This window comes from Populus alba, chromosome 2, assembly GCF_005239225.2.
Source record: "Populus alba chromosome 2, ASM523922v2, whole genome shotgun sequence".
Lineage (NCBI taxonomy): Eukaryota > Viridiplantae > Streptophyta > Magnoliopsida > Malpighiales > Salicaceae > Populus > Populus alba.
The window spans coordinates 1,335,578-1,359,541 of NC_133285.1; the positions used below are offsets into that span (position 1 = coordinate 1,335,578).

The 23,964-nt window shown below is 35.4% G+C and overlaps 3 protein-coding genes across 3 annotated transcripts; 1 reads left to right on the top strand and 2 right to left on the bottom strand.

Annotated features, from left to right (window-relative positions):
- Positions 1–745: 745 nt before the first annotated feature.
- LOC118052671 (protein FREE1) lies at positions 746–6,459 on the bottom strand. Its single transcript, XM_035063675.2, has 10 exons — positions 5,316–6,459; positions 4,616–4,702; positions 4,382–4,513; positions 2,966–3,097; positions 2,671–2,736; positions 2,462–2,572; positions 1,676–1,765; positions 1,507–1,540; positions 1,202–1,272; positions 746–1,106 (listed from the first exon to the last, which is right to left on the bottom strand). The coding sequence occupies exons 1-10, from the start codon at positions 6,309–6,311 to the stop codon at positions 1,029–1,031; spliced, it is 1,797 nt and encodes a 598-aa protein (XP_034919566.1). The 5' UTR covers positions 6,312–6,459; the 3' UTR covers positions 746–1,028.
- A 5,427-nt stretch (positions 6,460–11,886) lies between these two features.
- On the bottom strand, positions 11,887–13,404 carry LOC118052649 (probable BOI-related E3 ubiquitin-protein ligase 3). The gene is made up of 2 exons (XM_035063650.2): positions 12,821–13,404; positions 11,887–12,661 (listed from the first exon to the last, which is right to left on the bottom strand). The coding sequence occupies exons 1-2, from the start codon at positions 13,136–13,138 to the stop codon at positions 12,164–12,166; spliced, it is 816 nt and encodes a 271-aa protein (XP_034919541.1). The 5' UTR covers positions 13,139–13,404; the 3' UTR covers positions 11,887–12,163.
- Positions 13,405–21,444: 8,040 nt separating this feature from the next.
- On the top strand, positions 21,445–23,456 carry LOC118052618 (uncharacterized). Its single transcript, XM_035063615.2, has 3 exons — positions 21,445–21,731; positions 22,298–22,601; positions 22,704–23,456. Exons 1-3 carry the CDS (start codon positions 21,675–21,677, stop codon positions 23,225–23,227), a joined length of 885 nt encoding a protein of 294 aa, XP_034919506.1. The 5' UTR covers positions 21,445–21,674; the 3' UTR covers positions 23,228–23,456.
- Positions 23,457–23,964: the final 508 nt, after the last annotated feature.

A 23,964-nucleotide genomic window follows, 5' to 3' on the forward strand; every position in this document is an offset into this window, starting at 1 on the left:
AAAAATACACTAAACAACTTCATAAAAAATTATCTTGTTAGTCTATCATTGTCTCAAACACTAAATTCATTGTCTCAAACAATAAGAGTGGTCACAGGTGAGGCCAACACCGGCAGAGAAACGACATCCAACTGTATCAGGTTGATTTTGGGTGGTGGGTATGTATCAAATCAAAATATTTTTGCCAAGAATCACGCTTATAGTGGACAAAAAATAAAAAGAAAAGGAAGAGGCATTACTGTAGATAGCAATTAACAGCCCTTGATTAATTCACCAGATTAATGAATTGAGTGTCAAATCAACACTCAAAACTTACAAGGATGGTCAGCAATATATATCAGATGCGCAAAACACACAAAAATTCATTAAAATCAAGCGCTAGAAACGCCAAATGACATGCTGAATCATTCAGAAGAATACTGTAAATGACCATCTCGACAGAAGGGAAATGAAAAGAGGACGTCTACACTGACCAGTTACTTTCTGCTGAATTTGGTGCTAAAAGCTATCCAACATCAAAGAACTCGTAAGCAAATGGGCTCCATCAATATTCAGAAGAGGTAGAGCTGCGCTTCTCAATCATCGAACGTTGGAAACCTCTATCACTTGTCTTTGAAAGCCCAATAATGGTCCAGGTATCGAATTGGACCCAATCAGATCACCGTTACACAACCGGTGTGTAAAATAGCCGGGCTTTCGGGGTGCGAGGCTCACAATTCAAGAATCAAAATGCTTATTCGGTAACTTCAAATCACAAATAGTCCACTATTTTATTGTAATCATGGGCAGTCAAATTACAAACCCACTCTGTAAAATACAAACCCGTAGAAACTCTAAGAGGCAAAATATTTCCACGACAAGAAAGGTCAAGAAAAATGAAATAATATAGCCATGTACAAAGTTTACCAAATTCCATTTTACAGCAGAGACCTAAACTAGGGTAAACAAGCAATTCACCCCAGAAAGGCTAGCATTCCATCATCCTCGGAGGAATTGGCACCTCCAATAATCGGAAAACTATGCTCGAATCAGTGAGCACTGACAAGAAATGGGTGTTGACATACTCCACACTCGATGGTTTCTGAACCTGAGCTGGGAACCTGGACCTGCAAAAATAGCACAACCAAGATATTTTAACGATCCAATTAATGTAGTTCATAGAAATCCAAGCCCCAAAACGAGGCAGACAAGGATTTCAAACCTGCAAATGGACAGTGCAAGTTGGACAGGCAACTTCCCTCATCCGCCTCCCAGATCCATCAGACTTCGATCCTGGTCAAACAATTAAAATGACAACCTTACATTAAGATTCATGATTAAATTTAAAAATGACATGCTAAAACTTAGCCCAGAACCACCAAATGATTCAAATAACTCGGATGGATAGCAGACATTCAAAACCCATTGCATATTTGAACCTTTCCTCGTGGTGGGAGCTTTTTCTTCTGTAAGCAAGCTCATGCACCAACAAGAAAAAGAAACATAAATACAAAGTAAGAAGATCACCTGATGATGACTTTCGATTTTTCTCCATCTCCTCCTGTCAAATGATTAATGTCAATAAAAAAAACCACAATCACAAAAGCACATGTTGAAATACCAACTGAACAAGAGCACAAGTAATCAGAAGCTATGGATGAGCATATCAAGAAATCTTAAGTTAGATATTCTTTACCTGGAGCTTCCTGGCAAGATCCTCATGACTATGAAATGCAGGTTTGCTAGCTGCTTCCTTAGCATTACTCAGCCTCTGAGTCACTTCTGCCTGAAAGATAGAAAACTTTATGAGTTGTTCTTTCATAAAGATAGGGAGACCACCATGATAAATGCACATAATAATGCTCATGCACAGAATGACAACTGTGACGTGCACATAGCATATGCTTGACTTAACATAATCAAGGAGCATCATATGCATATCTCCCAAACCACAAAGTACCTGCTACACTTTATAGAAGCTGATAGCACAACCCATCAAGTTTTATTAACAAATGATAATCACTGTGGCTAACATCCTTTGAAACCTAAGGAACCTCATGACCATCATTTAAGAAATATATATAAAAGCATATTAGCTTGCAAAAAAAAAATTACGTGATAGGTTGACAGTTTGCGAAGGCATATTTTCTATGGAAAGCAAACACAGGAATCTCAGGCTCTTACTGTCCTGTAATACACCTCAATGTTCCTTTACAACAAGCAGACAGCAAAAAAACTTGTTGAAAAGAAAATGGACTGTAATAAACTGCTATCACATCCATGTAAGCAATTCAGTTCGACGACTCCCAACACCTCACTAGCATGCAAGTGATCCCGTTAATAAATGAGACAGGCAAAAAGAGATTAAAGAAAGAAGAAGAAATAAAAAAAAAATTCTATATCACTACCAAAAGTTAAGAGATGGATTCATGGGTTTGTGAAACAATAACAATTAAATAATGGATAGATCTTCAGTACATACCATGCATCGGTCACAAACTCTAACTGGCTGGGCATTCTCATCAGCAGTAAGAGCAATTCTTCCATGGGTGCACTTGTCACAGAAAATGTCTCCGCAGTTTCTGCAGTGATGCTGGGATTTGGAAAAGGGAGAAGCAATGGATTTACATGAAATATTAAGGCATGCATAAGTAGCAAATAATGATAATCAACCACGGTAAAAGAATTTACCCGGCGAACAAAAGCCCCAAAATCTGTTCCACATGATGTACACTTTGAAACAGCTTCATCAGGGACCTAAGAACAAATGATATTATAGGAACTCCAAAATCACAATTCAAAGAAACAGTAAAAGCACAAACCCCTCCCTCCCCCCCTCCCTTCTTAAGAAAAAAATTAAGGGAGGAGCGCCCATGCTTGTAAAATTAAAAATTATGGTTACATAATCAATAATGAATAAAACACTTGTCTGATTCCATTTTAAGCAGTCAGCAAAATAAAATCTCTATTAAAGCCATAGTTTTACCCAATGATCTTTCTCCTCACTGCCTGGCTTTATCAAGTTCATCCAATCACCAAGCCCTTTCTTCTTCTCTGTAGGCTGCTCAGTTGTCTTTGAAGTATCAGAAGGCCTAATTCTTCCACCCATTTCCTTGAACTGCATTTTGGAAAGAATGAAATTATGCTTCAATAACACATGTCAACAATCTAAAGCAGCAAAAACACAGGGCAGCTGCATTCATTTTGCCATTGACAAATGAAAAGAGTTGGTAAGCCACACAAACAAACATTAAATGCTATCCCCTTGCAAAAATAATAATTTCCACTCCCCCTTCTTTCTCTTCTATCTCGTAATAAAGCCCTGATCCAAACCCCAGAGTGCTACCAATTTCTTCAGATCAGCCATTAAACCAAAAGCCACCACTGGACTGGCTACAAGTATCTCTCAAAAGAACACCCAATGTATCACAGAACAGATTGCAGGACTGACAAATGTTTCCCTAAATAATCATCCCCTTCTCAGCCTGGATCCACCTTGTGACCAGGATAGCATTCTACAGGTGATCTCCAAAAGGAGGAAGCATAACCCAGGTCTCATATAAAAACACTAGAGAAACCACATTCTAACACCCATTGACAATGATCAATCACATTGTCACCGGTCAGTTGATGCCCTAGGCCCCAGGGGCAGGGCAGTGCACATTCTTAATAGCTGGGAGCCTACAGGAAGAATACAAAGTTGGGAATTTCCCAAAATAGATATCCATTGCAGGTCCTTAGCTCAATACATTTATGTCTATCATATAAGTAGTGCGCCTCCAGTGTGGGACATTACAGCTGCATATCAGTAGCTTTTACATGAAGCAGCAACAATGGGAAAATGAAAGTACTATCTTTTTACTGCACAACTTTCATGTCTGTAGCCAGTGCCAAAATTAGCATTCACAATGATGTCCAATTCTAGCAGGAGTTGAAGATTTCACATACTAACTAGTACTTGTAATAGTTACAAATTTATCTACCAAATTTAACATTCTTAATTAGATCAAAGCTTGAGTGTTAAAATATTCATTCAACAATGATGTCCAAATCTAGCAGAAGTTTAAGATTTCATATACTAACAAGTACTTGTAATAGTTACGGGTTTATCTACCAAACTTAACATTCTTAATTTGATAAAGAAGCTAAGCTTCTGGATATTTTATTCTAGGTCTCCTTCCTCTAAATATTATTGAATTAATCATCCATACCTCCTTTTTTGCTTCAATATTTGGAACAGATCTACAGATGAAATTCAGATATTAATGTAATGAAAAGGGCAATAGAAACAATGTAATGCAGAATGAGTCAAGACATGAGTCAATGGTTAAGCTTCTATAAAAGCAAATGTAACTAAAATATAATTAGTATACATGAAAAAGGTTTCTTATGGCCACAAAACCTGTACAGTTGCAGCAGTCACGGTATCGAGAAGGGTGTTGGTGGTGTAACTATTTGATTGCAGTCTAATACGTCTTGGGTCAATATCCACAGAACTCTTGGACCAAAATGCAAAGGTAGATGAATCCGTTTTCTACATAAGAGGAAAGTGCAAATTCAATGTTAAGCAGTACGTTAACAATGATAATGATACTCGAGAAGAGAGTGAGGAATTGAAGAAAATAAGCTGACTCACATCGCATCTTGTGATGTTCTCAAGAGGATATATTCTCAAAGTCCGACTGGTATTAGGATCGAGCATACGAATTCCATCCAAACCAATCTGAATAAATTTAAATACAGTCACGAGCTGGCAGAAAATAAATAAACCCCCAGATTGTCATATGACCACAAAGAAGACAAATTCTCATAGCAATGACTTACAAGAACTGCTTGGCACTGTGGTACACATAATAAATCTAAACTTGAAATGGAAATACTTAGAGCGCTAAACATACAAAAGACTTGATTAGCTCTGTTGAAAGCACAATTGACCACTAAATCAGTGAAGCTAGAGTCTAAAGGAAAGTTCCATTTTGATTCCTTAACGGTAATAAAAGACTTCTACAACGACAATTCAAATAACCCAACAGAAGCATGCAAAATCATTCACTGGAACAGTAAGGAGAGGCATTCCAAACAACTACTCCTAGACTGAGCTTCTTTCGCAATTAGCCATATTTATAAATTCACACGTTTGACCTCAAATGATGCACAATGCAACAGCTGAACAGAATACGTCTTACCGCTACCAAGCATGTAAAAAAAGCCCCTGGATGGTAACCATATCAACACAACCCCACTCTACCATCAAATTAATAATTCTAATCACACTACAAATCATTATAACGTGATTAAAAATTGCCACCAATCAAGTGATAAACTCGGACATCTACCTGGCAAAGCACATCCATGGTACTCTGCCCTCCACTTTCGGCCAAAAGCTTGACCCTAAACTTCTGGACCCCACTCTTAACATCCTCCTGTGTATCCGCCTTCGGTACTGCCCTCACAATCTTCCCTGAACCGGAACCGGAACCAGGCCGCAATGAATTGTCCTTTCCAGAAGGAATACTAATCGATCTCCCATAATCATCGAACCTGGCCCAGGTCGATGACTTTGGCGCTGTCCCTCGCGCGCCATAAGGCTCCACCTTCCCTCCTTCATATGCATAAACACCATCTCCATACCCATCATCACGACCGCCACCGATATCATATCTGCTCTCAGGTCGCTTTCCATATAGATCCGACCCTATATCGGACCTGCTCCGATTATAACCGTCAAAATACCCGAAATTCTGATCGTATTTTATCGGATTCTCATATGGAGCATCGTATACGGGCGGCACTGATGATCCTGTTGGATTATAAGGCGCACTGTACATCGAGGAGTATGGAGAATTGGTTGTTGCGGAAGGATTCGGTGCTAGTGAGGTAGGAGGCGGTGGTTGAGGAGCGTAATTGGGAACCGTTTGATGTTGATCAAACGGTGGGAAATAAGATTGCTGAGTTGCTGGAGGTTGGTAGGACCCATGAGAATCGTACGGAGGAAAAGACGGTGGTTGCTGTGGCTGTTGTGGTAGTGGTGTAGGTGGTGGGTTAAAGGATGGTTGTGAATTATTAGGGTTTGGTGGTGGTGGTGGGGTGAATGTAGGGGCTGTAGGCGGAGGGACTGGATCGGGATTTTGGGGATAAGGAGGGTAATTTGGAGGATAAATGGAGTAATCAGAGGGGGTGTAACCGGAGGAGAAAGGTGGTGCGGACGCGTAAGGGGTTTGGTGATGATCAATAGGAGGATTAGGGTTGGGGTTGGGGTTGGGGTTGGGACTAGGGTTAGGGTTTTGGAGGTGTGGGTATTGATAATAAGAACTGTAATCTCCCTGTTGCATCGCTTGATTTGATAGGATTTTGGCCAAGTAAAAGGAGGGATTTGGAGAGGAATTTGAGTTCTTTTCAAAGCGATGACGATGAGGTTGAGAAGGGAGAGGGGGTGGATAATTTAGTGGAAAGTGTTTCGGGTGTGATTTCAGGCACAGAATTCTTGTGCCTGGAATTTGATTAGTGGCTACGGTAATCTGGTATGAGGTTCTGTTGGGACCCGCTTTGTTGCTGAATTCATTGTTATAAATATATTAAAATAATATTTTTTTTATTTTTAATATTAATATATAAAAAGATAATAATTTAAAATAAAAAAAAAATTAACAAAAACACGGTGAACAATGTTGCCAAACACACTTGACCTCGTGTAATGTGGGTGACTTGAGATATCTTTTGGTCAGTAATAACTCCAACAAAAAATTATGAATATTTGATTACATTATAATTATAATTTTTTAATTAATACATTAAAAATTATTAAGTATTTTTATTTATTGTTTTATTGCTATTGTAACGTTCTTTGATTTAATTAACTATTTTTTAATTACACCGGTGACTGATATTATTGTATATAGTTATTATTTATAAAGAATATTGTTACTTCCAAAACTATAATAAATAATATTAATTTTGTAATGAATAAATGATTGCAAAATGTTAATTAGACATTATCTCTTTTTTTTTCTTGACTTGACTAATTTTTTTTGTGAATACATAATTATAAAAAAAAAATTGAATATGTGATCAATTAAAATAAAATGTCTTTTGTTACCTTGAAGAAAAAGAAAATGTTACTTCATCCATGGAATTTTTTTTTTTTATTATTATTATTAATGTGGATATTTGAACCAGTTTATACATTTCTCGACTAATCCTACGGGCCCTGAAGTTAACGATCATGTAAGCCTTTAATGATTATTATATTAGCAATCACAGGGCTTGAACTTGAAACCACAGAGAAGCAAAACTCTTGATTCTAGGTTCTTACCACTGAACCATCTTCTAGATGATTAATTTTTTTTTTTATCATGGACTAGTGGATATTTGCGTTTGTTGTGTCATGATCACTAATAATTCATTTTTATTATTTTAAATATTTGAATACATTATAATTGTAATAGCTTTTGTGTGTGTGTGTATGCTCAGTCTGTCAATAGAATTAATTGAATAATTTAATTAATTACATGCTAGCTAATATTATTTTCTTGTCTTGACATGGATGCACGATGGACACGAATATAGTGGTAGGGTCATACATTGTTTTTATGATGCATCAGTGAAATTTGTTTGCTAGGCTCGCTCAACATAGGGTCGTTAAGAAGATGCTCGATTGTTACTTTCTTTCGTATTTTCTAAAAAGTTGAAGCAGTCCACCCTTCGCGAGTAAGCTCGTTTCTTTTTGTATTTTAAAAAAAATATATTTACTTAATTTTATTTTTTTTAATATTTTGTTAATATCTCAATATCAAAAATAAATTTTAAAAATATAAAACAATATTATTATAATATATTTCAAGTAAAAAATATTTTGTAAAATAATCATTATTATAATACCAAATAAATTTTTAAACATGAATATTCAATCAAGAATTACATGATTTTATGACATGTTTTCTAGCTATTGATATATTTATCTTTCCATTGTAAATACTAGCATCTAACATCGCTGTACTTGTAAAAGGAGTAATGTTTATATATCTTAGAATTACTTTACTATTAAATTGTTAAATTTTTTTATATTTATTGTGCATGTATATATATATTGTATTTTCAAAGTTACTTGTGATTATAAAATATAAGAATATATTGACTTCAGTTAGAATTTGTTGATTGCGGTTTTTTGTATGGTTTTTTTAAGTAGGATAAAATTCTAGGTATGATTCTTATATAAAGAAAACTTTGTTCAGATTTTGATAAAAAAAACTGTAAATATTTTAATTCTCTAAAATCATTAAATAAATAAAATTTTAAATTTACAAGAACTATAATTTTATCAATTTTTCCAGGCTTGAAACACGAAAATATCTCAGAACTTTACAACAGTCAAAACGCTCTAGACATTTTAGCTACAGTCTAATCGTTTTATCAAATATCTAGCCGATTTTCAAAACAGTCTCCATGAGAATGTTATAATTTTGAACTACAACATTGAATCAAATGATGTTATTCTGAATCGCAATATTATTAAAATATCGCGGTTCTGAACCGCGATATCCTCTAACTATGTTATTCCACCAAAACATTTTCATCATGTGCTATTTTGACATTGAATTATATTTAGGGTTATAATTGTTCAATTTATCCCTTTATTTTTATCTATTTAAGTTGGTAAATTATTTGGTCATGAGTCGACACGTGGCAAAAATATCTCAATAGAAAACTATGTATTTGCCATCCAATCTCTCTCCCCCTCTCTCTAGATGCTTAACCTTTGGTTTTATCTCCTTGAGTAATTGATTTTTTTTTTCAATAGATGTTCTTAGCTCAATATAATGATGATCTAAAATACGACATGCTCGTAAATGAGGTTTTTTAGTATTTGAACATTTGATAATTATATGTTCATATTAATAATTCATTCTTCAAAGCTTGGGAAGTGAATGACTGGTGATAGAAAATCAAATATCTATAAAATAATTTCATTTAATAAGGCTTAAGGATCCATAGACCTTTAGCCCTTCATGTTTGGCACATCACAAAGTCCATGATTAATGAGCATGGCAATGAAATACATCCATGTCAATTGGTCATGGCACGAAGCCAAGCACAAGATTGATGGGTTAAGAGAGTTTTCAAACTCATGTGTAAAATAGGCTTGGTATGTATTCAAATTTAAAGGCGTTGAGTATGACAATATATTAGACATGTGTCTGTTTGGACTCAGTATATAGTTGAATTCAAGAACATTGAGTTTAACAACTTGTCAAACATGTGCTCACTTCGGCTCAGCTTATAGCCATGCATAAGAATGTTGGGCCTAAAATCGAGTTAGATCCATATCAAACGTGTCTAATATTTTGCCAAGTTTAGAGATGTTAAATATAAATGTAACTCCTATCCACCTATAATTGGATTATCACCCTATCTTTGGATATTCTAAACAGGAACTTATACTTTTTTTTTTTTTTTAAACATGTTGATCCATCACAATCTATAAAGTGGTGTGATGTACATGTTATCTCAATATTCATGATAAACAATAAATCCCAGTGAAAAATAAAAAAACTATCATAATTTTTTTTAAATGTTTCATGCAAATTCTTACACGAAAACATTTATAAAAAATCAATTTTCTCATGTTATGGCAATCACCTAATCACACTATAAACCAAGACAAAAAAAAAAAATCATATTCTAAGGCACTGACATTTTTCATCTAAGATTTATCATCATCACCTAGTCACACTAGAAAACAGAAGGCAAAAAAATAATAATCATATTTTCTAGCACTATTTTTTCATCCTATAGTCATGAATTGTACTCCATATAGATATTGAGTAAAAAAGATAATGCAATCTTTATGTAGATAAAGGAACAGCAGGTAACTGTCCACTTCCGAAATTGTAAAAAGAGAAGTCCTTGTATTCCCGTACAATGATTATCTGTGTGCAATACTTTCCTTACAATTTCATGATTTTGAGATTTTCATTTACTACAAATTAAAAAAAAAAGAAGAAGAGGGAATTGCAGAAACCCATGGGAACGGGCGGAAAAAGTGGCTTGTTACCAATAACTAGAACCTCAACGGCATGGTCGCCGTCCACCAATTCTTTTTTCGGCCGAAGACACTCCAATCCCACGTCCGATTTTTTTAAAGCTTGGCGCAGGTAGTCTGGGTAACCGGATCATTTAGGGTATAAAGTGCTGGACTGGTAATATAAAGAAAATGTCTTTATAAAAGTACATATTTGGGTTTTAAAAGATATCAAAATCTATACAATAAAGTTATCCAACGACATTCAAAGAAAAACATCCATTTTTTTCTATTTATTCACCTTTTTTTTTATGCAAGAGATATTTTCAAACTAGTTTATAAGTAGGTGTCCTAAACAAATTTAACAATGCACCTTTTAACAGGGTTATTTGTCCATATTTCGAAGAATCATTATAGCTTGGCAAGTTAATCCACTCAATGATCCAAGTCCCGGTCACTACCAAGTTAGTGAAAAGACTCATTTTTTTTTAATTAAAATAAGGCTTCAATAATATTTTTTTTAAAAAAAAATTGAGTTAATTAAGGGCAATTCACCGAATATGTTTTATAACTACACATGAAATGAGAGCCAGAACATAGATAAAACTATAATTAGATATTTATTAAACTGCTAATTATTATGTATTTAATATTGTACTGCATAATACTTTTTATAAATATTTTTCACTTGAAAATATATCAAATAAATTTAATAGATTTTTTTTATTTTCAACATTAATACATTAAAATTAAAGTAATTAAAATACTAAAAACAAATTAATTTAATATATTGTTTTTTAAAATAAACAATCCATCACATAGTTTTTAGTTACCGCACGAAATAAGTCACATAATTTATAATTTATCAGGTCTGGCCCATATAGGACCCACATAGAAGAAACAAGTTCCGAACAAGGGAATCTAACTGGGCTTACAAGCCCCACCCTAAAAAGCTGGGTAATGATAGTATACGTGGCGAATTGCAGATACGGTTCGCCTACACGTACGCCACATCAGAAAAGTCAGCGAATCCTACAACAGCCGAACCAGATATGGCCAACTGACCTCCTCAAGCAAGAGACAAGCCCCTACAAGTATTGTGATTCCCGTCAAAAGCCAAATGGGACCCCTATAATTAGGAGTCCAAAACTCCAAAGCATCCCATCCTGGGTCCGTTGTGTGCATGTCAAACCTGTCTTCTTCTTTCCCGTACGGGAGAGAGCAAATCATGCATACTGCAGTCCCATCACGATTTCCGATTCACAAGATCTCGACAACAGTCATTACACTCCCTCGTAAACGGTTCCTTGTGCATAGAAGGAGGAGGAACATTGTAGGACCGACCCCACACAGGGGCTAGCTACGATGCATGTAACCAGCATCAAAGTCCGCATCTGCAGTCCTGGGCCAACTTTTTTTAGCTCACGGGGGCTATGCGTAGGTTCTGTTGTTTTGTTGGTTACTCGATATGCCCAAGAAGACTCCCCTGGGTTTCTCAAGGTGCCCGTTTGAGGGCTCGAGTTTTCTTTATTTAATTCTTGGTGAGTCATAAGGTTCTGCAGATCAGATTCATTTATGGTACGGCAGATGGGTGGTCAATTTCTAGCTAGCTGCTGCTACCTTTGCTTTAATGGATGATTTTTTTGGAATTAGCAAAGAAGAAAAAGAAAAACGTATGTAAATAGTGGCGGTGACAGTTCGATTCTTCTGTTTTGATGTGTGTCAAACTTGGCTTTCGAAATCTTTTTCTGTCAGCAAAAGCAGTGGACATTGTTTACGGCTTGAAAAGAGCTGGCATTTCTTGAGACCGAAAATAACCAAATAAGAAGTTCTAGACAAAACAAATTATAATATGAACATAGAAGATTTACTTTCTGTTTAAGCTCGAATCAGGCAATATGTAATTAACCTAGGAAGGATAAAAGCAGAGATTCTTTGCCGTGATTCGTACTAGTTATCATCACATTTTGATTTTAACATATATACGGGTCTTAGCACTAGCAGTACAGCAAAAATTCGGTAAACAAAGACCCAGAAAAGCCAAAGAACAAAATAAGCCATAAACATCGTAAGGGGTAGTGTGGGTCACTACAAGCATCAGCATGTGATGTTCAAAAAACTTACCCTTTGGTCATTCCTTTTTCCATTGCCTTTGTGCCTTTCTTGTTAGACCCAGAAAACCTCCATGCTTGCTTCCTTTACTGATTTACAGACAGGGCAGGAGCCAAGAAAAGCTTCACAAGATTTGCACGAGCAGAGGTGCCTGCAAGGGAGAAAGATAACGCACGAGGTCCTAGAATTGCACCCTTTACAAACCACCTTTTTTTGGCTTTCCACTTGTTCTATATCACATGAGCCACAACAAAAGGACTCTGCATCCTGGACTTTATTGCTGGTCCTGACCAGTCGTTCTCTGATTTGTTCAAGCGTGTTGCTTAAATCAACGACCACCGCTTCCTTTTCTCTTGCCAGTCTCTGCCATTGTTCACTCTCCTGCTCTACTTTTCTCAGGCAGACCTCAAGCTCCATGGTTTTCTTTGTTGCTTGTGCCAAGTCCTCTTCGTTTTGCCTTATCAAAGAGGAGACCTTTGATTCTACACTCTTCAGTATGATTCCCAACTGCTGCTTTCTTTGCTGTTGCAAAGCAAATCTTAGCCTCTCAGCCTGCATTTGTTTTAGAGAAATTGACCTTGATTCTTGGAGACCAAAACACAAAATGAAAGCAACCAAAACCAAAGCCTACAGAATAAAAATAACCAATAGACAACAAAAACCAAAACTTGAGAAGGGGAAAAAAACATCAAAGCCCAGTTGCATTTTTACCTGTAATTGAAGCAAGCAATCAACTTCTCGCCTTTGCATGTCAAGCTGAACATCCAAACATTGAGAAGGAAACATGGAGAAAGAACTATCACAAGTTGTTGAATAAGAAGAAGAAGAAGAAGCTCCAATATTACAATCAAAACAAAAGTTCTGAGAGTTGTTTTGATCAAGAAAGAGATTTTGTTGTTGCGGCTCTTGAAAAGCAAAACCCCAGTCAGCATCGAACTCTGAAACATGATCGTTAAGTATGCAATCCTGTTGGCCACCCATAGGCAAAAGCCCAAGTCTTTCTGGATACAACTGTGCTTGAACAGCCATGACAACAACAAGATTGAAAGAACTGAGAAAGAAAACAACAAACACCAAAAACGTCCCCTTCAATTCACAGCTTTCATGACCTAGCTATTAATAGATAATAACACTATGAATTCTCAACGGATACGAAACGAGGGCAGGTTAAAAGCTAGAGGGTTCATGTATGTTGTTATATCAGAAGAGGTGCATGACCTTTCTCTCTCTCTGTAGGCGCTCCCTCTCTTTAATGGCATATGCTTTGCCTTCTATGTTGCTTTGGTGCCTTTCTCTTTTTCTTTCTCCTTGGTATAACTGAAAGAGACCATTATGAGGAATCCGTGGATTGTCTATATATAGTAGGAGAGAAAGAGACTCAAAAACTGACCAGATCTTATTAAATTTGATTGTAATTAATTAATGTGGATTTATGGATATTATTTGTTTGTAATGGTGTGATTAAGGAACTAAATGAAAACCAAATAATTGATTGAAATAAATAAAGGGCAAACCTCAAATTTTTCCCAAGCATATTACCAGGATTTCAATTTCATCCCCAGATAGATTGTTTTGTCAATTGAGTTGCTAATGTTTCACATTTATGATAAAGTCCTTATGTCAATACATAATTATATATCAAAAGGCTGGTTTTCAATTGAAGTTTAGTGTGTAATCAGTGATCAGTGATACAGTGGATGGTGTTTTTACAAAAATATTTTTCAGTTAAAAATATTTTAAAATTTTTTTTAGAATTTTTTATATCAATACATCAAAATTATAAAACAAAAATCATATAAAAAATCAATTAAAAATTTATTTAAATAGCATCTTGAAAAGCGTGTTTGTTTGGTATCGTTGTGCTGTGTTGTATTTATTGTATGAAATATGATGCTTTAATTTTTTTTTATTTAAAAAAACAGTGAGTTTCACAATAAACACACCTTAACCAGCATTGCTTTTAGATCAAAGTAAGGTAAGAACAAAATAGTTGTGCTCTAAAAGCACGTCAATACCAATCAATCACGACGTGAATAACATATGAAGGGGCCTAATTGGGAGATATCTGAATGTTGAGGACCCGGATTGGATAAAGATTCAATTTTAGGATTGAAATGAAAAATGAAGTAATACATCAAAAGTGGCTAGATCTCTCATAGAATAAATCAAACAAAGAGAGATGGAAAGAAGTGACGAGAGAGCTCGGTAAGGGTGGCCCCTGGCCGGGACTGGGAGGTCAGTCAAGTCCCAATTGTAAAATGATTCGAAGCCCAAAATCCAAGCATTAATGAGAAGGAGATGGAAAGGGTGGCGCAAAACAACAACGTACACATGCCGATTTTGTGACTCGGACACAGAGTCACAGAAGTATTGGGTCAGCCGGAGAGGTGGTTTTGGTGGAGAAATTCACTCAAATAAGACGTGAAAAGAGTCAGAATTCAGACGTTATAAAGACGAATCACAGATTGAGGAAATTGTCAGTTTGGTCATCGGGAAAGGCTGAGGAATAGCCTTTTTTTATTATTTTTCTTTTTATCTTCTCCTGGGAATTTTAAATTTCTTGAATTTATTTGGCTTCGATAACATAAATACCGCAATCACATTTTACACGTACACACGTCGGTATTCATGCGGTACGTGAATTAATTAACAAAGTATAGTTTTGGGCTCGGTTGTGAATTAATTAACAGCCCCCGGTAACTTTTGTTTTTAAATATTTATTTGTTTTGAAAATATATTAAATTATTTTTTTAATAATTTTAATGGGTTGATTCAAAACGGAAGAGTGTTTTTCTTAAGAATATATTTATTTAATTACTGAACTAATTATTTAAGATTTGATACAAGTTTATGACGGATATGATAAATGATTTTAGCTGAATCTTGAGATTCTTTTAAAAAAATATTTAACCATCAAATTCCATATGGTGATCCATTTTCAATATAAAGCTATAAGAAGAATGCACAGTTAAAACAAATAAATAAGAGTTTTTTTTTTTTTTTTTTTTTTTTCCCTGCAAGGGAAAGGAACACAAAAACTACAACCTCAGGAACGAAGGATATCTAGCATTGCCCCGGGGGAGGAAGATCCCAGATATGAGCACAAAAGAAAAAAATTAATTATTTTAATTATTTTTTCATTTGCACAATAAACTCGCCATGGCTTTTAGTTTTTTTTTTTTTAATTTAATTAATTCGACGCTGGTGTAATTGAATGTGAGCACAAAAGACACGAGTATGAACCATGGAGTCAACATGTTGCTGAAAAGCAACCTGCGAAGGATTTGAAATAGCAAGTAGCTGCTACCAAAGAGTAATTCCTTGCCATGTAGAGAATGCAAGATTGTCTCTTAGCCCTCTGTGAAATCTCGACACACCCCATGCTGATCGATCATCACTAGAGAAAAACCTAGCAAAAGGAGTAGCCATTGAAATAGCAACAATATCAAGTTATCAACCGACAACAGAGCATGTAGTCGAAAGATTTCCCATGCACCATGTCCCGAAATCATACGGCTTTTATAGTATCGAAGTGGATGCGAAGACAGTCCTCTATCGAACTGGAGTCGCCTATGCCCATTCCTTATCTTCTCGGTATAACCATCCTTAAAAAAGACAAAAGGCCATACAAATGAGCTTCAAAGAGGCTATTTGACAGGATCAATGATGCGTTAGGGAGTCTCTGTGTACTTTTGTTGTCCTGAAAAATCTATACCCATAGTTTATCTACTGCTTGAATGATATCCCAGCACAACTTCCCGATCGTATTAATGATGTTATCATCCCTTGTCATTTGAAGAGCTTGTTTTTGGCATAAGAGAAGAGATTGTTTGGAGCTGCGGTTGAGCTGTAATTTTATAATTTTTATAATATTTTTTTTGTGTGTGTTTTTGCTTCAATTTGCTCACATCTTCTTTTCTCTCTCTCTCTTTTTTCCCTGATATATGATTTGTTTTTTAATTCGAAGTTAAAAGATATGCTCAGATCAATTTGTAAGACAATTGATGATAATTTTATTTTTTTTATGAAATAATATTTAAAATGCATTTTTTAATATTTAGAGAGTTTAGGATAGCGGTTGGAAAGTAATTTTTTTAAAAAATATTTTTTTGTAGTTTTACTTTTATTTATTTATTAAAAAACAACATTTGTCATACTGATTTCCAACCGAAAATTGCTTTGAAAAATAACATCCACTACACTTCTTAGTAGGACACTTAGTGTGTGTTTGATATTGTGGTGCATAATTTTTTTTTTTAAAAAAATTACATAAAAATACATTAAAATAGTTTTATTTTTATATTTATCTTTTTAATTTTTGATATCATCACATCAAAAATTATTAAAAAAATCAAATTAATATTTTTCAAGTAAAATATATTTTTAAAACACATTTAAAAAAATCACCGCACTCCCAAACACTTGAATAATTTATTGTACTCGGAATAGTTTAATAAAAAATATAAGAAAAAATGAGATAATTCTTAAATTTAAACTTGTACCATGTGTTGCGGGTAGCAGGCAGACCATACAAGGCATGAACCAACAAATAATTGAAAATCTCAAAAATACATTAAATGCAAGATCATCAAGGTATGCATCCATGGCCATCACCAATGACATGATAACAGGTAATTTAACAGTGTGAGATGTGCAAAATTGGAGCTATATGAGCTGTCCGCTACCAAAACTCTCGGGGAGAAGAGTATCATGTGATGCCATCAAGCCAACGAACAATTAATTGCAAGTAATCTTGTTGTAATCCTGAAAGAGCCTTCAGATTAAACAGGCAGCTCGAGTTGAGCTGGTAAATTTTTTGGCAAGAACCAGGTATAGGGTTTTGACCGATGAATAGAACAGCGCGTTGGGTTTTTGGCTCACCCTTTTACACGCAAAGTTTTTCTTTGTTTACAGTTACAGAAGCGGTGTATGGCTGTTAAAGGATCATAGAAGCTGTAAAGTTGATTGCCTATGGTGAAAACTTAGTGTTAAGGGTTATGCCAAGATAATCAAGGATGTAACCTTCGGCCATCAAGGTCATAGTTAACCTGATTCTAAACATCAATGTTTTGTTAATTAGGTTAATTTCCGACATATCAATTTAGATTTGTCGTAAAACAAAGTTGTTTTGGATTTTTAAATAAAAACCTTGTTTGGAATAAAATAAATTTTAAAAAATTAAAATAATTTAGATCATTCGAGTTTGGCAATATCAATTATATCTTAGATTAACCAGTTAAAACACCTTAGTTTAATTAAATTTCTAAATAGATAAAAAAATATGATATCTAGATTAGATCCTGGATTAACGAATTATAAAAAACCATGTTTTTCCCCCCAATCATTATTTGGAAAATTATGTCATTTTTTCCTCCAGAGTCTTCAATCGTTCATAGGAGGAAACTCCTTTTGAAAATAAAAAAGAAAAATTATTTCGATATATTTTTTTTTTGAAAAAAAAAGAAAAGTAAACGCAACAGCTACTCTCGCAATTTTTAAATCACTTTATTAGGCTTTGAAAATCTCTAAAATTGGTCATAGGCTTTTAATGGTTTTTTTAAAACCGAAACTTCTTTTCAGATCCGAAGACAGACAGAGTGGTAAAAAAACCAAGGATTCCTTGAATTCTCGGGCTTTGATTTTCAGAATTAGAACTCTCACGGTCGGGATAGAAGTAAAACCCATCATCTAACAAGATTATGGCCTTATCCAGCAACAAACAGTCTCTTCTATAATCTAGAGGGCCTCTTACCACCGTAGGCTTTTAGAGACCAATCCACAAAAACATGAACTTTCTATGGAACAAATTATACACAATCTTCATGACAACCGTGTCTCGCAACATTTCGGTGCATGACATTTCTTTTTACCATACAAAACAGCAAAAGAAAATCATAAACTCCAATATTATTTCTTAAGAAGATTATTATGCATTTATAATTTATCAAATTCTTAATCCAAAATTCTGCTACCTCAACTACCATTATGAAAAGGTTTGGCTGGTGAGCCAACCCTCACAGAATAGACATAACACCCTATGGAGCGAAGTAGATGCTTCATGATAGTATATGCCTCTTCCTTAGTCTGCATTTTCCATTCGAGAGGACCGCTCACCGATGCGGGTATGCGCCACCATATCTTTACCAGACTTCAGGTGTTGAATGAGCCTTAGGACACCGAAAACAGCAAGAACAGCTAAACTGGGTTTAGCGCCACCTATTAAGAAGAAATACAACAGAACAGTTGATGGCTCTGACAGAAGGCCAAGTCTCATATCTTGACACTAAACACCAAGCAAGATCATCATTGAAGAAAAAAGAAATACTGACCAAGATATTCACGAATCACGACCTTTCAGAGTTTCTATCCATTCGTCAGTAATGTTATGTTTCTTCATCAGTTTCTTTGACATAAAGTACATTACAGCATACTAGCTACCAACCTCTCAGTGAAGCTGAAATTGCCTGAATTTGTCGGGGAGGATCATAAGAGAATAACAGTTAGCTAAACTAAGGATTCTAAACAAAATGATGTAAAAACTTAACCAAACAAAACACCATCAAGATGGAACGAGTAAAAAATTATAATGCCGTAAGCCTAATATCCTACCATGGGTGGTTATTTAGTCAAATATTCAAGAGTTTCAGGAGTTGATCGATATGTTTGGCGACAAAACATGCACCAAGTGAATGTCCACCCACCAACATCACAAGTTTTTGCAGCATCAATTTTCGAAGATTATTTGCCAAAGCAAAGTGTAGCAACAAATGAAAACATGTGATTATACCAGAATGTTTGAATCTGTGGCAACAAGCAATTTGTAAAAACAAGATACCATAGCACTGACACAAATAACTTGTTTATATAATCTAGTCTCGCTAATGTAGATTTTTGAGCCAGTAAATGCCTAAAAAATTAAGTGTAAGAAATGCAACAATACTAGCACCAATTCCTTTCTTCGTTAGGAACAGAGTTGTCTGGATGTATCCTTTGAAAAAATTTATCAATCATGCCTATAAACATAAAGCATGTAAGTTTACAAGCATAGTAAAAAAAATAAAGCACATAAATTTGGTGTTCATTTCTCTGGCCTACACCACACAAGAGCCAGCTGTTTAACCATAGATTCTGTGTTAATAACATTTACTTATTGTTATTACTGGGAGCAGCGAGAGGTTGCACTGGAAGGCATATACATTAATTCGTGTGTGGAAAATGTTGGTGCGCAACCACTCCTGATTGGTTTTGAGTTCCTTCTTGTTTCCTGTTAATATTTGGTGAATAACACAGCTTGGCAAATGTGAGGCATCTAAGTGTTCCTCCTTAGCTGCAAATTCTTCAGTTCCTCCTCCTTTTGTATCATCCATTATTGTCAATTCCTTCTCGCATATAAAAACAAGTTTCCTATCTCTAGTGGGACATACCACAGCATAGTGTCCAAATCCCTTGCATTTGTAGCACTGTGGACCATTACTTGTGATCTTTGTTTTCTCTTTCTGTTCTCCTAGCATTGAGCCCCCTAGTTTGTCATGTGGTGATTGTTGTCATCGCGCCGAAAAACTAGTCGTATGCCCTGACTTCATATCCACTGGCATGACTTTCTTCCCTGTTGTGTTTCCTAACTGCTTCTCAATTCGTAATGCTAGTTGGTAGGCTTCTTCAACAGTGATTAATCTTGCGATCAACATTTCTTTATATAGTTCACCACGTAGTCCGTTGTGATATCGGGCCAATGTTTGCTGGTCAGTTTCTGCAATTCTGCTGTGGACGGTTAATTCATGGAACCGGTCTGTATACTGATCCCCTATTAAGGACCCCTGTCTTAGTTGAAGCATTTCTTCAAACATTATCTGCTCATCGATGGGCAAGTACTAAATCGTTCCTTCATTTCTTCCCAGTTTGAAATCGGTGGGCGTCGAGTACGCCGTAATTGTTCTTCCACACTTTCCCACCAAGCTCGTGCATGCCCTTTTAATAACAAATATGATTTTTTATTATTTAATGTTGTTATGTTTAGATTGAAGATACAAGTTTCTTCAAACATAATTATTTTGTTTTCTCCCTTCAACTATTTTTTTTTTTCAATTTCAGTATCAAAATATGTTGTTTCGTCGCGCCTAAATAACATGTTTTCATTGATCAAATAAGTTTTGCCCATTGAAATATTATTTAAATTTCAAAGTTTTCTTTTCAAGAAGAATAAAGGAATAGATATTTTCTGATATGTTCTGATATGTTATTCCTCTATTAAAAAAATAACATAAGTTTTGCCAAGTGGCGTAACTCGAAGATGGAAGACCAGAGTTTTTTAGAGTATAAAAATACGCATTATTTTATATAACTGAAGTTTGCTTACAGTAGATAAAATAAATGATTGATACTGCTTCTGTCAAGAATCGAACTTGGGTGGCCAAGTGAAAAGTAAGATCCTTACACACCTACCACTGAAATGTACATTAATAATAAAATTGTCTATTAATGATCTAATTAATGATGCCATTAACTGTTTGTGCAATTCTGTTCTAATGATTCGTCTATTGATTGCCATGCATGAATTGAGAATTTTTTAAAGATTAATATAGATGTCTTCATCAGATTATATATAGCTCGATTAATTTTATGGATTCTAAAATTAATAATTATATAAGTTTTCAGTGGCCTTAAAGTTTGTGATATTTGAATTGGTGATCTCTAAAAACCAAATTCAAAACATGACCAATTGAGTTATATCCTTCAAAGTTAAATAATTATTTTTTTAATTATACTAGTTTGAGTTTTTTTTTTCTCCATTTAGGGAAAAACTTTGTTACCACAATAATAATGTTTGACTAGAGTTTTGATAGAGTGTTTAGGAGTGTAGTTGTGATTGTTTTTCATTCTAAAAACATATTAAAATAATTTTTTAAATTTTTTTAAAAATTATTTTTGACATCAATATATTAAAATTAATTTTTAACATCAATACATTAAAATGATATAAAAACATTAAAAATATATTAATTTAAAATAAAAAATAAAAAAAATTAATTTTTTTTAAAATATTTTCTAATAACAAACACTGCCTTATCATGGGATCCAGAAGTCACTAGAATAGCGTGTGGGGGTGGTCGGTGTATAACAAGGATATATGTTTTGACCCACGGTGTCATTTGAGGGGGAAAAACTCTATTACTACAATAATTAATGTGACGGTATAATGTCTTACTGGAGCTTTTATCGTGGGATTCAGAATTCCAATAGTATCCCTTAAAAGAGAGAGGATGCCAGGTGGCCGATGTACAGAAAGGGTATTATCGGCATAAAAGACGAACGCACGCTATAAATACAGAGTACCCCATCTTCGCACTCACTAATTACTGATAGCCAAAAGCGTTGGGAGGCATCGCCGTCTAAAAAACCCTAGACTCAAGTCCTCTAGCGCGAGTTGGTTCGATTTGATTCGGGGTTTTTTTCTGCTGGATTTCTAGCAAATCGAAGAAACAAAAGCGATTTTATTTATTTATTTGTTAATACCCCTTTGATCTTGGGTGGGTAATTCTAGTTACAGATCCAGATCCATTAACCAATGTCTCGGTGCTTCCCTTACCCGCCTCCGGGCTACTACCGGATCGAGTCGATTAAGGTTTGTTGGGCAAGTTTGATTTTTGCGTCTAATGCTCGACTTGCTTTCGTTGCAAAACTGCACTTGTAATTGTGTTCTAAATGCTTGCTAGCCTTATTCGGCCTCAAGACTTGACCTATAGACTTTAGCGTTTTATCACTTAATTCAACCAATTAAGTTAAGTAATTAATCCATGTCTAGATATTGCAATCTTGATTCTTCCGCAATCTTATTCCTGATTGGGGTTTTTTGCATGTGTCATTAGGGATTTGAATATAAAGAATCGTAAGAAAATTTGTAGAAATATTACTCCTGGAAAGTCAATTTTTAGGATGTGGGATGAATTCAAGAAGCAAAGCAAAAAAAATTAGTATGGAGTCGAATCTTGAGGATGAAGCCCATGAATTGACAAGTGATGTAACCTCTTGCAATGAATTTTAACGTATAATGTCTTAGCTTCCTGTTTCTTGACATAAATTTAGCAAGTGTTCATTTTGTGGGAAGATTTTGTAATTCGTGAGTTGGGTAATTCATACTACTTTGATCCTGGCCATCTATTCTAAAATTGTTCTTATGGTCCATAAAAGATCCAAAAGGAAAAGGAGCTTTCTGTAACAGAAAGCTATAGAGAGGCAAAGAAGGACAAGAAAGAAAGGAGGAGGCAGAGGAAAGAAAACAGTAACCAAACTGGTTATTACGGGGGTAAGTCTCAGCAGGAGGGGAAAGGAAGGCTTCCAAAGGAAAAAAGGGAAGAAGCTGAAAAGAGTGGTCTTACTGAAGAACACAATGAGCCCGTATGCCTTCAGAATGTTTGCTATTTGTCTGATGATGGCATTCGGAGCAACAAGAGGAGGAAACTGGACCCCTCAACAACTACTGATGACAAACCTCGTGAGTTTTGCTCATTTCTTCGTTGACTGGTATATTTAATTGGTCTTGTTATTTCTCGCCGGCTTGTTTAATTTTCGAGTTGTTGTTATCATCATCAATCAGGCAATGTCTTTCGCATTCGGCTGCCCTTGACAAGGCATAAAGAGCCAGATGTGTCTCGCAATAGTAAAGGGTTGTGCTCTACTTCGGGTGGGGCAGATTCTGTTTCTGGGCAGAGTGAAATTGTCCGTTTATCTGATCAAGAAACTGTCAACTCAAAGGCTGGGGAACTTGCATCTCCACTAGAAAATATATCTTGCAGTTCAGTTTCAGATAAGTTGGAGAGCTCTGTTAGCCATGAATCCGAAACTTCTTGGTTCAGATTTCATGATCGCAAGACGTTGAAAGCAGGCTCACAATACAAAGGTTTAATTGAGGATTGGGTTCCACCACCTCTTCAGTTTGAGCTTAAAGATTCTGACGATGAAGAATGGCTTTTTGGGGCCTTAAAGGCAGAAAGGCATGGAAACAAGAGACTAAACGCACGCCATGATATCTCGTGTCGTGAAAGTTCTACTTTGTGGCCACGAGCACATTACTTGCCCGAGTCTGATGTTTACGCTTTACCGTATACAATTCCATTTTGATGTGAAGCATCCGTTAATGGAGCCCATTTTGAATTTGTAGTGCAGATTTTACTATTGACATGATAGACAGGTTTGGAGCAGCCAGCGTGTACAACTTGTAAATGAAAGGAATTCTTTTTTGTTCTTTGTTATGTACAACAGGTTTAGAGCAGCCAAGTCGATGTTACCCACTCAGAATGTAATTCTTTGTTATCCTGTCTGAAACATTCTGTCTTTGAACATTTTCTGATGCCCTGGATCTTCTTAATATTTTCGTTGATTGAATTATCCATTGATTAAATAAAGAAAACATTTTTCCTTCAATACCGAAGGATTGAATTTCAGTCACCGAGCATAGATCTGGGTTGATTATGCAATGTCATGGTGCTTTCAGTGCGTGCCTCTGGGCTGCCTGACCGAATCTAGAAGTTTTGAAAATTGACACTTCTTTTGGTCTTTGCCAAGTGATGTTCCTGTTCTAAATTTGCTATTTCGGCACACAAAAGCTCCATAGGGAGAGTGTCGACACGGAAAAGCGTAAAGGGAGAAAGGACAGGAGAAAAAGCTGAAAAGAGTGATCTTACTGAGGAAGACAGGCAGCCTGTGTCTTCTCAGAGCCTTTGCTACTTGTCTGATGGTGGGAAAACTCATGGTGAGTATGTGCAATTGATTGGATGCGCGAGTCTTCCCATATCGTGCTGGCATTTTGTAATCTTTCAGCTGTTATGATGATCAATCAGGTGCCATCATTCGTATAT